Source organism: Periplaneta americana, chromosome 4 (assembly GCF_040183065.1).
Source record: "Periplaneta americana isolate PAMFEO1 chromosome 4, P.americana_PAMFEO1_priV1, whole genome shotgun sequence".
Lineage (NCBI taxonomy): Eukaryota > Metazoa > Arthropoda > Insecta > Blattodea > Blattidae > Periplaneta > Periplaneta americana.
Genome location: NC_091120.1, coordinates 203,485,613 through 203,500,039, shown reverse-complemented (window position 1 = coordinate 203,500,039; position 14,427 = coordinate 203,485,613). Strand labels below are relative to the sequence as shown.

At 37.4% G+C, this 14,427-nt stretch overlaps 1 protein-coding gene across 1 annotated transcript in view; it reads right to left on the bottom strand.

Annotated features, from left to right (window-relative positions):
* The window catches only part of bdg (sodium-dependent transporter bedraggled), a 182,446-nt gene that overhangs the window by 20,009 nt on the left and 148,010 nt on the right, over nt 1–14,427 (bottom strand). Inside the window, exons 4-6 of the mRNA XM_069824801.1 lie at nt 6,601–6,749; nt 6,383–6,513; nt 3,519–3,669 (exon numbers count right to left, since the gene is read on the bottom strand). Coding sequence (XP_069680902.1) covers nt 3,519–3,669; nt 6,383–6,513; nt 6,601–6,749 — 431 coding nt within the window. The remainder of the gene's footprint in view (nt 1–3,518; nt 3,670–6,382; nt 6,514–6,600; nt 6,750–14,427) is intronic.

Here is a 14,427-nt window from a genome sequence, read left to right as displayed (position 1 = left end):
GGCTTCCTTGCCCCTTTAAAAGCCCGTCGTTAATAACCAGACTTAAATTAGTGAACTTCTGATCCACTACATAGCGAGTTAAATACAAGACCATGGAGGAAATTACAAAATCTTTCATGGTACGGATTATCCGATTTTTTCGATTAACCGTTCAGTCCATCCCCTTCATTACCACGGATAATAGAGGTTCTACTGTATCAGTGCTGCCACTCGCCAAGTGGCTGGGGAAGAGAAATACTACTTATTGGAGAGCTGGGATGAGAGCAACCTGATAAGAGCCCTTAATATTACTTGAGGTTCATTTCGGAAACTCGCTAACAACTATGATACTAGTATGGGGTGTTAAAAACTGAAACAATGGTATGAATTTACCTCACTCTTTGAATCTGGTGTCACGTTTGTATTAAGTTTCCATTTCCCTTCCAGCCATACAGGTGTTCTTCGTGTTGTTCCCATCATTCCTCATCGTTCAAGCAAAGACAAGTAAGTTTACTAAGTCCTCGCTAAAGCAACTTCCCTCAGTCTCTTGTCTGTCCTTCAAAGCAACTTGTCAGTTCTAATTTTCTGACTCACCAACAGGAATGATTCAGTATTTAAGCAATGCCTTCCTTTTAGTTTCTTCCCATTATCCCTTACATTATAATTAAAAATTATGTTACCTAACAAACTGATTCATCCACACCTGACGAAACTCTTTTTTTTTTCTATGTTGTCAAAATTGTTACTTTCATTATTTATTATGGATTGTGTATATATATATATATATATATATATATATATATACACACACACACATTAATTATATTCATGTTTGCTATTCTTACTAAATTTTTGTAACTGCATTAAATACTCTTTTTCCATAGGGTAAATCCGGGTTAGATGGCCATAGTTTTCTAAATCACATAGAATAGGATAGCAGTTTGGTAAATAAATACGAAACAAATCAAATACGTTCCTTAGGGCGCATAGAATTTACTGATGTAATAAAAAAACACGTTTGAACTATAATAAACCACTGGGCATCTCTCCCAACATGTGTGGGTGAGATGGCCATAGGATATAGGGATAGATGACCACCATTTTTTTAAGTAAATCTAAAAAAAAATTGGTATGAAACAAAGAAGTTTTATGCAATGGACACATAAATATAGTATCTTAAGTGCATAATGATTGTTTAGAATTTTTCAAAAACTTGATTTTTTGTTTTTTTCACCTTTCATTGAATTTTCCTTAAAACAACACAGAAATAAATTGAAACGCTTATTAACATGTTATAACAATAATGCATAACAGAGAAACATTAAAACTTCTTTTATACATTTCGCATTTATGCGTTTTTCACACTTATTCGTTTTTTTTTTTTTTCCTCAGATCCTGGCAAAATTCTTACGCTTTCCATGTTAATTTATTTCCAATATAGGCTACGTTATTCATTTATTCATTTTTTACACTTATACAATCGTATTTTAAAGCCCAGGAAATACGAAGCGTCATTTATACGTTGTAAATCAATTTTCCTCAAAACTAGGTTTGCTGTAAAATACCCCGCGCACTTTTTTTTTTTCCGAAATATACAAGTAAAAAATAAGGGTGTGCAGTTTATTCGAAATGAAGTTGGCAACAATGTCCGATTTTCTTCGCGCGCAATTCCTAAGGTGGCAGCGCATGCCATTATCTTCCCGCGCGAGCATTTCAATTGTTAACATGGTTAAATGGCGTTTGGATTAGCAGTATCAAGTTCAAATGTGATATGATAAGTATAATAGTTTGTGCGTCTTATATTTTCAATGGATTCATGATGCATGGACACGCATATCGCTCGCTCTTGTTGAAAAGAGCTTAAGAAGTGTAGAATCTGCGATCAACTGGACGGAACAGAGGAAGATTGTGCATGGAGAAGTGAAAGTGTAGACGATGGCCCAGGCGACGACGAAGATGGTGATGACGAAAACAACGCAAAATGAAGTTAATAGTGATGGCAGGTATTTATTATTACAAACCACGTAGTATCATACAAAATAATGGTAGTTAATTTACTGACGTGCGTTATTAATATTGCAGGATATCGTGTAAACGGCCGATTAAGCAATAAAACTGACGTGTAATTTGTCGTGAATACATTTGTTCGCTATACTGGAGAATTAGCACGGTCACTTTGAACCGTGCCGTTACGTTTAGCACCAAATTTAAGTAAATACACAATGTCACCAACATAAGAACGTGACGTTGGTGTGTGGCGTAGTTGGCGGGAGAAATTTTTTCTCTCTCTGTCTACCTCCTTCGTTCTGAACATTATTGAGAGATAGCACCACTGTTAGCGACAATGTGTATTTGCGTAAATATTGCGAGTAAATTATGACGAGTGCCTTAGATGAGAGGCTCGGGACAGAAACAGTTTTGCTGTAGCGCATGCGCGGACCTCTCATGCAGTGGGAGCGTGATCCTTACTTGAATTTATTTTTGCGTGTACTTGCAGATTAAATGATTGAGATCCCTTCTTGCTCCGGTTACAGGCCTTGCATTTACGAAGGTTATGTTATGTTATGTTATGTTATGTTAGGTTAGCTTAGCTTAGATTAGCTTAGCTTAGGTTAGGTTAGCTTAGGTTAGGTTAAATTAGCTTTGGTTAGGTTACATTAGTTTTGGTTAGGTTAGCTTAGCTTTGGTTAGGTTAGCTTAGCTTTGGTTAGGTTAGCTTAGCTTTGGTTAGGTTAGGTTAGGTTAGGTTAGCTTTGGTTAGGTTAGCTTAGGTTAGGTTAAATTAGCTTTGGTTAGGTTAGATTAGTTTTGGTTAGGTTAGCTTAGCTTTGGTTAGGTTAGGTTAGGTTAGCTTTGGTTAGGTTAGGTTAGCTTTGGTTAGGTTAGGTTAGGTTAGCTTGATTTGGTTCGTCCATGTAGTAGTTAAAATTATATAATATGACAGTTTTTGATTCGTAATATTGTTAAAAAATAATAGGCCTATAATGAAAGCGGTGAATAATTTCATGGTCCTTAAATTTTTTTTTTCGTAAAAGGCTAGGTATTTTTCTATAGGCCAGAAATAAAACAGCAACGCCGTCATAATTACGTACTTTACGCTTTGGCGAACATTAACCGGAAATTTACTTTCCGTCATTTTAATTGTATTCCGTGAAACACATCTTTTTTCCTGTTAATTTCCTTGTGATAACCTAGTTTATTATCTTATTACATCTTCATTTTCATTTAATGCATTCAAAAAACCGCCGTTGTACTACATAAAACCTTGAACTTGACTAATGGAGTGAATTATTTAAGAATATAGTCGCGAATTTGACTACCACCATTTCGATTATATTTTGTTTGATACGGCTCGGTACGGCCCGGTGACTAGTGGCCAGCGAGTAGAGTCGACTATCGATATTGGTCTGCCGTGCGTATTATCCAGTTGTTCCCATTTGTTGAAAGTTTTATTTTTGTAGGGCCTACTTTTTTTCTTCCCCTCCCCCTTTCATAAGTGGGGAGCGCGGGGTAGTCAAGAAAATAAGGCATGTGCTTACCTTCCCGATATGGTTCGTAGGGCTCAGCCCACCGGTAGCGGTCCTGTTTGGTGATGAAGGAGTCCCGGAAATAGATGAACATCCAGGACACGCCCACTATGCTGTAGATGCCAATAAGGGCCTGCGATACCAGCAGGGCGATGCCGATGCCCTGCAACATGACACAACTCTGTGAACACTCTGGACAAGAGCTTCATTGCCACTGAACCAAATGTGATCACAGCTGCTACAGCTTCAGGTGCAGTGCCTCTGAAGCAGTGACGTCGCCAGGATCAGGGCAAGTGGGGTGAGGATGAGGTGCGAGATTTAAAAATGGAGTGCGAGTTGTAAAAATGTGGTACATAAAAAATCCAAAATGTTCTCTCATGCACTTGCGCGCATACTATACATGTGTTTATTAATATTACTATGTACCATTATTATTATTATTATTATTATTATTATTATTATTATTATTATTATTATTATTATTATTATTATTATTATTATTATTATTATTATTGGTCAGCATATCCATAACGATACATAAAGAGACGTAATTTTTTCACATCCAAGAAATTGTTTGTTTTTGTTCTTCAAAATAACTTATGCCTAGTATTTTTTTTAATAAATTGCCCTTTGGGGTGCGGAAAGGGGTGCTCAGATTTTTTATGGGGTGCTTGCGCACCCTTTCGCAACCCTAGCGACGTCCCTGCTCTGAAGGGTAACTAGGTAAATACTACCCGTTGTAATTCTGTGCTTCTGTAGGTGATTCAGTTATTCTTTTTTTAAATCGAGTACTTTTATTCTACGAAGACGTTGTTATGACGCGTTCTCTTATCCCAGTGTGACAAGGAAGTTGCACGCGCGAACGCACACAACATTCTGCGAAGCCCTGGTGAAATAAGGATGTGAGATCCCTTCTCTTCTCTCCAATGTCTGGATTAAGAGTTGTAATAAATTAATGGTTAAGACGATTTTCAATAATTTCAAAGTAATAATAATAATAATAATAATAATAATAATAATAATAATAATAATAATAATAATAATAATAATCCGTGGCGCTACAGCCCTTAAAGGGCCCAGACTGGCCACCCGGCTGTTGGCCTCACGTTCCATATCGGAACAGAGGTGGACGATCATCCAACCAAAATGGAAGTATCGTGTGGTTAGCACGATGATCCCCCCAGTCGTGATATGTCTATATTACTGTAATTTCTTTGTAGTATCACAGTCTACTATATACAGTCACGAAGCATGGGATGATTTTTTGCAATTCTCGCGATAGTTGCTAGCCGCTTGGAGCGCTGTGAGTACTAGGAACAATAGACTGTGCCACTGCCATCGTGATCTAATACAGGCCGTAAGGCAGATCATGTAACTCGCTTAACCCGATCACGAAGGGCGGCGTTTCAACCATATAAATTAGTTGGAATGCATAAACAGTAACGTATGTTTCTCTAAAATGTAGTGTAATTCCATTAATAAAATTTAAAACAATGATTATGAAACACTTCAGACATAATAATTCACTTGCGAGTTAAGGTGTAATATTATTTATGGTGTGAAAATTACGTTGTTTGTATGTGTAATACCTGCCTTTATTTCGACTAAATATTGTGAAATTCTTGTACATTCATTTATGCACGATTCAATAATTTTCAATTGCACCGCACGGATATTTAGGTATGTTGAAATTATAGGTTACATTTACTGTACCAGTTACCCCTTTGTGTCTAAATTTAGTGATCTCCAATGCCTTGCCATTCATATGAAAATTATAGATTATGTTTACTATATTTAACTTATATTCCTAAATTCGCAGTCATACATTATAATCAAGCATAATGTCATGTATGATACCCCGGACATTCAATTTGTCTGTATTTTAATATAACAATTGAGTACTGAATTATTGTATTTATCTACTACTTAAGAGACGAAGTAACACAATCGTACGTACACTAATTTCATAGGAGTGGTATGGTAAATTTTCTGTCTACAATTAAGGAAGGTAGATGTGCTAAATTGAAATCACAATATAAATTATATTTTATTAAACCTCAAAATAGATTCCATTCTAAACGTAAAATGTTGAAGCGAACAGATTATGTTAACATGTAAAATTCTCTTCACATTAAAATAACAGTTTTTTGTAATTATTTCTGCAACATATTATGCAACAAGAAGTAAAGGGAACTTATGGACACATTACACTAAATAAAACTTAGCTATGATACGCAATAAAGTTATAATATAATATTTCACTGACCTCCATACACTGAAATAGAAAACCCGAACAAACATTACGGCCTGGTCTAGATCGAAAAGGCATTACTGTGCCGTATTTTGCATTTTTGGAAAAGCTATGTAAACTGTGAAATGTTCGTTATCGGTTGTAATAACTGTAAATGGCTAAAATACAATAATTTGAATAATGATATGTGACAAGGAGACGTTTGTAGTACTATAAATTGTAAGAAAAATAGGTTAGAGTTATCCATCTTCCGAAAGATCCGGGAAGGTGAATTTATAGAATATAATATATACTTTATGAAAATAATATATAAACCTTATGTATTTCATATTTCAATAGTGGAAGGTGTTATTTTTTTTCAAAAGAACACGATATCGAAAGTACAATACATTTTATCGTCTGCTAGGGAAAGAGTCTGTGATGAGGCGATAGCAGCGATCCTGGTGGTGAGCAACTATCTATGTTTGCATATTTAGTAAGTATTGAGCTTCGTGACTGTATATACTAGACTGTGATAGTATTGTTATCCGTGGGCATCCATTTCGTGGAAAACAATAGATACGTCACAGTTATTGATGTATCGACGAAACAATTATCAGCACGTTTGTAAACACGCAGGACTGACCTGGAATATGGGCGAGATGTGCCACATGTCCATGACGCCGGCGCCCAGGCACTGGCCCAGACAGGCGTGCAGCGTGTACAGGGGGATCCCCAGCACCAGCGAGAGGAACAGGAACTGCACGATGAAGTTGGCTGCAACACAGCGTAGGTACCAACCTTACTGACAGAACCCGAGAGAGCATCTGCAGACTGAGTGAGTGGCACAGGGACGGGGCTTACCTCCGAAATGGATGCTGAGGATGGCGAAGCGGCTGATGTTGAAGAGTCCGAGGGTGCAGCCCAGACTGGCCAGCATGGAGCTTAGGTTGTGGGGCCACGCCCCCAGGGGGCTTCTGCAGCCGCTGTCCATGTCAGGCTCTGGGGCCCGCCTGCAACAAATAACACGGATGATAATAACAATAATGATGATGATGATACAATAGTCACGATACTGCGACGGGAACGTGTATGAGAATGACGGACAAGGATGAAGAGAACGAGTGGAAAGATAAAAATAGAAGTTAGATGAAAGAGGTACAGAGCGAAGACAAAAAGATATGTGAGCAGAATAAATGATGAACGGTCTGCAGAGGAAGAAGAGGGAAGAAGAAAAAGATAAACGAGAGGAAGGGAAGAAACGCGAGGAAGGAAAGAAACGAGAGGAAGGAAAGAAACGCGAGGAAGCCACGAGAGGGCGGGAAGAAACGAGAGGAAGGAAAGAAACGAGAGGAAGGAAAGAAACGCGAGGAAGGAAAGAAATGAGAGGAAGGAAAGAAACGCGAGGAAGACACGAGAGGAAGGGAAGAAACGAGAGGAAGGAAAGAAACGCGAGGAAGCCACGAGAGGAAGGGAAGAAACGAGAGGAAGGAAAGAAACGAGAGGAAGGAAAGAAACGCGAGGAAGCCACGAGAGGGCGGGAAGAAACGAGAGGAAGGAAAGAAACGAGAGGAAGGAAAGAAACGAGAGGAAGGAAAGAAACGCGAGGAAGGAAAGAAATGAGAGGAAGGAAAGAAACGCGAGGAAGACACGAGAGGAAGGGAAGAAACGAGAGGAAGGAAAGAAACGAGAGGAAGGAAAGAAACGAGAGGAAGGAAAGAAACGAGAGGAAGGAAAGAAACGAGAGGAAAGAAAGAAACGCGAGGAAGCCACGAGAGGGCGGGAAGAAACGAGAGGAAGGAAAGAAACGAGAGGAAGGAAAGAAACGCGAGGAAGGAAAGAAACGAGAGGAAGACACGAGAGGAAGGGAAGAAACGAGAGGAAGGAAAGAAACGCGAGGAAGCCACGAGAGGGCGGGAAGAAACGAGAGGAAGGAAAGAAACGAGAGGAAGGAAAGAAACGCGAGGAAGGAAAGAAATGAGAGGAAGGAAAGAAACGCGAGGAAGCCACGAGAGGAAGGGAAGAAACGAGAGGAAGGAAAGAAACGCGAGGAAGCCACGAGAGGGCGGGAAGAAACGCGAGGAAGGAAAGAAACGAGAGGAAGGAAAGAAACGCGAGGAAGGAAAGAAATGAGAGGAAGGAAAGAAACGCGAGGAAGGAAAGAAAAGCGAGGAAGACACGAGAGGAAGGGAAGAAACGAGAGGAAGGAAAGAAACGCGAGGAAGCCACGAGAGGGCGGGAAGAAACGAGAGGAAGGAAAGAAACGAGAGGAAGGAAAGAAACGCGAGGAAGGAAAGAAATGAGAGGAAGGAAAGAAACGCGAGGAAGCCACGAGAGGAAGGGAAGAAACGAGAGGAAGGAAAGAAACGAGAGGAAGGAAAGAAACGCGAGGAAGCCACGAGAGGAAGGGAAGAAACGCGAGGAAGGAAAGAAATGAGAGGAAGGAAAGAAACTAGAGGGCGGGAAGAAACGAGAGGGAGAAAAGACATGAGGGGAAGGGAAATATTTGATGGAGATGGACAAGGTGACGAAAATATTTTTATAATTTCACTAATAGCCATTGAAATTACAATTGATGGGTGAATCAGAAGCTAAAGAAAAAAAAAATAGTTGTTTGCGGAACCCACCCACTTCACCAAAAATCTGCAGATCGATTAAACTTAAATTTGTATATTGAAACTCCAAACCAAATAAAGAAAAGAGTTAAGATCCTCAACATTTAGTTTGAATAATGTCAAAATTCAAGTTAATCACAAGATACTTTACCGTGGTAGACAGGAAGGGTTTGTAATTCTGCAACAGGAACAGCAAAATCTACTAAAAAATGTTACGTACGTGGATCCAACAATTTAATACTTTGGAAAATTTATTCTGAATTTTTTTTAATTACAACTACAGAATACACCTGAGGTAGATTAGGGTTAAATAAAATGGATAAAGAATTAATTTAATAATCGTATTTTAGTTTGGTCAACTATTCGAAGACAGGTCTGAACCTCACAAGTGATACCAACAAGGCACCACTTATGAAGCAACTAGGCCAGGAGATAATGGGGTAGGGTGGCCAGTTCCTTCCCCCCTCCCTATTGCATACATACATATTACACTAGTCAGACTTCAGATGCATACAAACAATTGTTCTTCCTCTGACACATATCGTCAAGTGAAATGTATAGTAGTGGCAAAAAAAAAAAAAAACCGGACCCACCCTTATAGCTGATTTCAGAGCCTTGTTCACTCCAGAGCACGATAGACTGGTAACTAAGACTTTCGTGGTTCGAATCCTGCCTGGGAAGGAAACTTTTTTTGTTCCTTATTCAAATTTATTCCCAATACTTTTCGATTGCTGGTAAAATTCATGTTCTGAGAATAATAAGTTAATTAACCCTTTCCAGCCCAATGATTCCATATGGCATCATACACTTTACCTGCTCTGAGAATGCATGTAAAATGCCAAATGACTCCATATGTTATCATAGCCATATTCTTAGTTATTTTTAAGATAGCTGGCACCCCTGAAATCCCGAAACAAAACACTATCGGGCAGCGTTTCTCCTTCATGTCAAAATATATTTTTTTTTAATTTTCAATTTAATTTGGGCTGGAAAGGGTTAAGTAGTAAAATATCGCTGCAATCGAAAAGTATTGGGAATAAATTTGAATAAGGAGCAAAAAAAAAGTTTTCTTCCCAGGCAGGATTCAAACCACGAAAGTCTTAGTTACCAGTCTATCGTGCTCTGGAGTAAACAAGGCTCTGAACACAGTCCAATACTTACAGTCACGCAACTCATACGTATAAAATATGCCAACATTTGACAGGTGGCGCGACAGTAGCCCTCTAGCGGCAGGCAAGTTAACAGTGTGCACACGACGTATGATAACATATCAGAAAACGGGTTTTGCGTAATTTATTTTATGTTTTTATGCTATACAGTAAGTGTATATGCTCTTATTAATTTTACTTTAGAATCCTAGAAGAATTTCACACGCAGTTAATCTACAAGTTTCAGAAGCTGGGAATAAACGTAATTCTTTCTGCTCCTTACAACTGAATCTTGGCCCTGATAACGTATCATGGTTTGAAATAATATAATTGTTCGTACGTGGACGGTTAATTCAATTCATTCCTAAATATATTTATGAATCATTGGAACTCTATATTTACTGTGAGAAGAGTCAAAATTAGTAGCTTCAAAATTGTAGGCCATATCTCGTAGGGTACATCGCGTGGTGAACTCCTCTCCCTATTTCCTGAGAAATTAACTATTTTCCATACCACAAATTGGGGTAAACTCGGCCGCTGAGGTAAACTTGAAAATAAAAAAGGGGAGGATTTAAACCTTAATATGACATTGATTTATGAAGTTCATTACTTTTCCATTTCTTAAGAACCGGTATTTCCTTTATTATTTTGAGTCACAAATAGTGCTGATATTATGGTGTAAATTTTTACGGCAAGTTTACCGCATTTTACATTACATTTCCAGTTTTCACACATAAACTTAATTTTAACTTATCCTACCTATATAATACGTAATTTACATGCACTTAGTGTTAATATGACGTAGGTGAGAACAAATAAATGAACACACAATTTTGTTGGAAAAAATTGTAAGTCAAAAATGGGTAATGAGGGTTAAAGTAAACATTCTGTAAAATACAGCACAAAGTAGCAGAATATTGAATTTATTTAAACTATTAGTAGTCAGTGAATAGCACGAAGGATATATTAATTGCTACTTTGTGCTGTATTTTACAGAATTTTTACTTTAACCCTCATTACCTAATTTTGACTTACACCACTTCTGCTCTGAACGGCTCAAATAATCACTGGGAATGTAAAATCAACACCAATAACAGTTAACAGTCATGCAAATTATTACAGAAAAGATTGATTTTTATATTAAATTAAAAAAGGCTCTTTCATTGCTTGAGAACTTAATACGTCTGCCACATTAATCTACACCAACACATCAGAAATTTTATCGACACAGTCCGGATTTATTCAAGAAGTGAATATTTCGCAAAAGGATAACAATACTCCATGAATTCTTGAAAAAAATTAACACCATGATCCCTACTTGAATGCAAAATAACATTCAACTTCTGAAAAATATAAAGAAATAAACACGAATACAAAAAAATTATGGAATTACTTGCATTAAAAACTCTAGATACATTATCCAAAATCGGAATGGTTACACATTTACACATATGATCTCTGCAAAAAAATAATACGTGAACAGGTATCTACTTTGACATACAAATAGGTAACTGATAATTAATAAATATTTTATAGAACACAATACGTAGGCTACCTACAACGTGGATTATTAGTTATGACTGATTTATGATTTTCTCTTGGTCTTTAGGGAATCTGAAGAACGACAAATTCGGAGATTTAAACTTGTTGTTACTGCAATTTTCGTCATTGCACACATTGCCTTTGTTCCGACGCATGATTAAAACGTTTATAACATCTCGCATCCCTTTAAAGCACGTGCTGGCTGTATCAACCCTATGACCAGTGCCTTGCCTGCCGCTTGGGCGCTAGTGTCGCGAATGTTGGCAAAAAAGTGTTGAAGTTGCGCGACTGTAAGTATTAGACTGTGGCTCTGAAATCAGCTACAAGGGTCGGTCCGGTTTTTTTTTTTTTTGCCACTACTGTATTGCCCGATAATAGATGTACTTATCAGCCAGAACCTACTCAAAGGTAAATCTTGTTATGTTACTAAATTGATAAAAGAAACGCTGTTTATAAAAAGCATTTATTTACGTAAATAATTCTTTTCAAATGGGTTGATTTGTTTAACCATGGATTTGTATTAACTGATGGCTAATTGAAATTAGTTTGAGCAATCTAACAAATGAGTAAATACCGGTATATAAAATTAATTTATACCATGTTTTCATGCAGTTGACCCTAATGTGCGTCGTTTGAAATCCCTCTATGTCACGTAGGCTACCGATATAAATTTACAAGCACATGCTGCTCTTAATGGAAGGGTTACCCACCACTCTCCTTGCCGGGAATCGAACCTGCGTTCGCTGGGTGTAACCACAAATACTACCGTTGTTGTACACTATATGTTATTGTTCTCTTTTTTCGTTATTCGACAATGCTTCACCATCTACTGCGTCCACTTTGTGTCGATCGACATCCCAGTACTCGGGGTTTCCCCGGAAACTGCCTCGTACACAAAACGTTGCCATAGCGACCGCGTGGGCGTAGCACGCGTATCGACCATAAGGGCCAGCCAACGCTCGTGGACCGCGGAGTGCCAGCCTGACACGGAGGGTCGTGGTTCGGTTCTCCTCACCTGTGTTTGACGAGGAGGTGTGGTAACTGTGGGTGGGCCCACGAAATAATTCTGGAGTAGACCCCAGGGCTTTTATAGGACTTGGCAGTACAACATAGTAATACTTACTTACTGGCTTTTAAGGAACCCGGAGGTTCATTGCTGCCCTCACATAAGCCCGCCATTGGTCCCTATCCTGAGCAAGATTAATCCAGTCTCTGTCATCATATCCCACCTCCCTCAAATCCATTTTAACATTATCTTCCCATCTACGTCTCGGCCTCCCTAAAGGTCTTTTTCCCTCCGGCCTCCCAACTAACACTCTATATGCATTTCTGGATTCGCCCATACGTGCTACATGCCCTGCCCATCTCAAACGTTTGGATTTAATGTTCCTAATTATGTCAGGTAAAGAATACAATGCGTGCAGTTCTGCGTTGTGTAACTTTCTCCATTCTCCTGTAACTTCATCCCTCTTAGCAGCAAATATTTTCCTAAGCACCTTGTTCTCAAACACCCTTAACCTATGTTCCTTTCTCAAAGTAAGAGTCCAAGTTTCACAACCATAAAGAACAACCGGTAATATAACTGTTTTATAAATTCTTTCAGATTTTTTGACAAGAGACTAGATGACAAAAGTTTCTCAACCGAATAATAACAGGCATTTCCCATATTTATTCTGTGTTTAATTTCCTCCTGAGTGTCATTTATATTTGTTACTGTTGCTCCAAGATATTTGAATTTTTCCACCTCTTCGAAGGATAAATATCCAATTTTTATATTTCCATTTCGTACAATATTCTGGTCACGAGACATAATCATATACTTAGTCTTTTCGGGATTTACTTCCAACCCTATCGCTTTACTTGCTTCCAGTAAAATTCCCTTGTTTTCCCTATTCGTTTGTGGATTTTCTCCTAACATATTCACGTCACCCGCATAGACAAGAAGCTGATGTAACCCGTTTAATTCCAAACCCTGTCTGTTATCCTGGACTTTCCTAATGGCATATTCTAGAGCGAAGTTAAAAAGTAAAGGTGATAGTGCATCTCCTTGCACCACATCTCCACCCCTCATCGGCTGTCCGCGACTGCTTATTCAATATATTCACAGCTACCCTCCATATCTGGAGGCCGTCTCCTCGAACAACATAATGATGCTGGTGTAAATAGGGGGAGGTTAAGTCAAAGGATCCCCTAGATCAGACATCGCAAAATTTGTTTCGTGAAACAGCGCCTGAACTCTGACATAAGTTCCACGTGACAACACCCCTCTCCACGCTGACCAAAAATATGGATTACCCAACAAATTTAATGTAAACAGATTTTAATGTTTTAATTATTGAAGAAAATTATACTACCACAGAAATCAAATAAAACATAAATCTAATCGACATGAATATCGTACTCGAAGACAAAAGTCTACTTTCCCGTTAATTGAGCCTAAATGTCATACAAGTGCAGCTCTTAAACATGGTGCTAGTTTCGGCCCAAGACTTTATAATAAAATTACAAACCGTTTTCCAAATTTGAAATATTTTAAAATTGAAGGTTTTTAAAAAGAAATTTATAAAATTATTTATGATATATAATATTAACAAATGTATTTTTTTACCCTTTATTTCTGTCGACTTTATCCATGTTTTTATTGAATATCACTGGCTTCTGTCTGATTGTCAATTTATATTAAATTGTGTATTTTTTCTCTCTTTTTTTTTGCTCATGTGTGTTATTTATTGGTTTGAATTTTATGTTATATTATTGGCTAAGACCACACCGTACACGAGCCTTTGCTCTTACGGTAGTGGCTGGAAACATTTTTGTTTTATAAATTTAATTTGTACTCGCTAGTTAGCTAGTTAAATAAATAAATAAATGAATAAACAAGTAACTAAATAAATAAATAAGTAAGTAAGTAAATAACTAAATAAATAAATAAATAAATAAATAAGTAGGTAATTAAATACATAAATAAGTAAATAAGTAAGTAAGTAAATAAATAAATAAATAAATAAGTACATAAATAAGTAAATAAATAAAAAAGTAAATAAGTAACTCAGTAAGTAAATAAATAAATACATAAATAAGTAAATAAATACATAAATAAATAAAATGTAAATAAGTAAATAAATAAATAAATAACTAAGTAAATAAATAAATAAATAAATAAATAAATAAATAAGTAAATAAATAAGTAACTAAGTAAATAAATAAATAAATAAATAAATGGCGCGGTGAAATCTTGTCAGAGGCTGAGGCAGGATGGCCCACCTGTCAGTGTCGGCTTCACGAATGCTGCCCAGATCATCTGTGAGATTTTGACAAACATTGCTTATGAGGGCGCACAAAGGGCCAAATCGTACCTAAGTGTACGGACTCGTCCTTGATTCAGT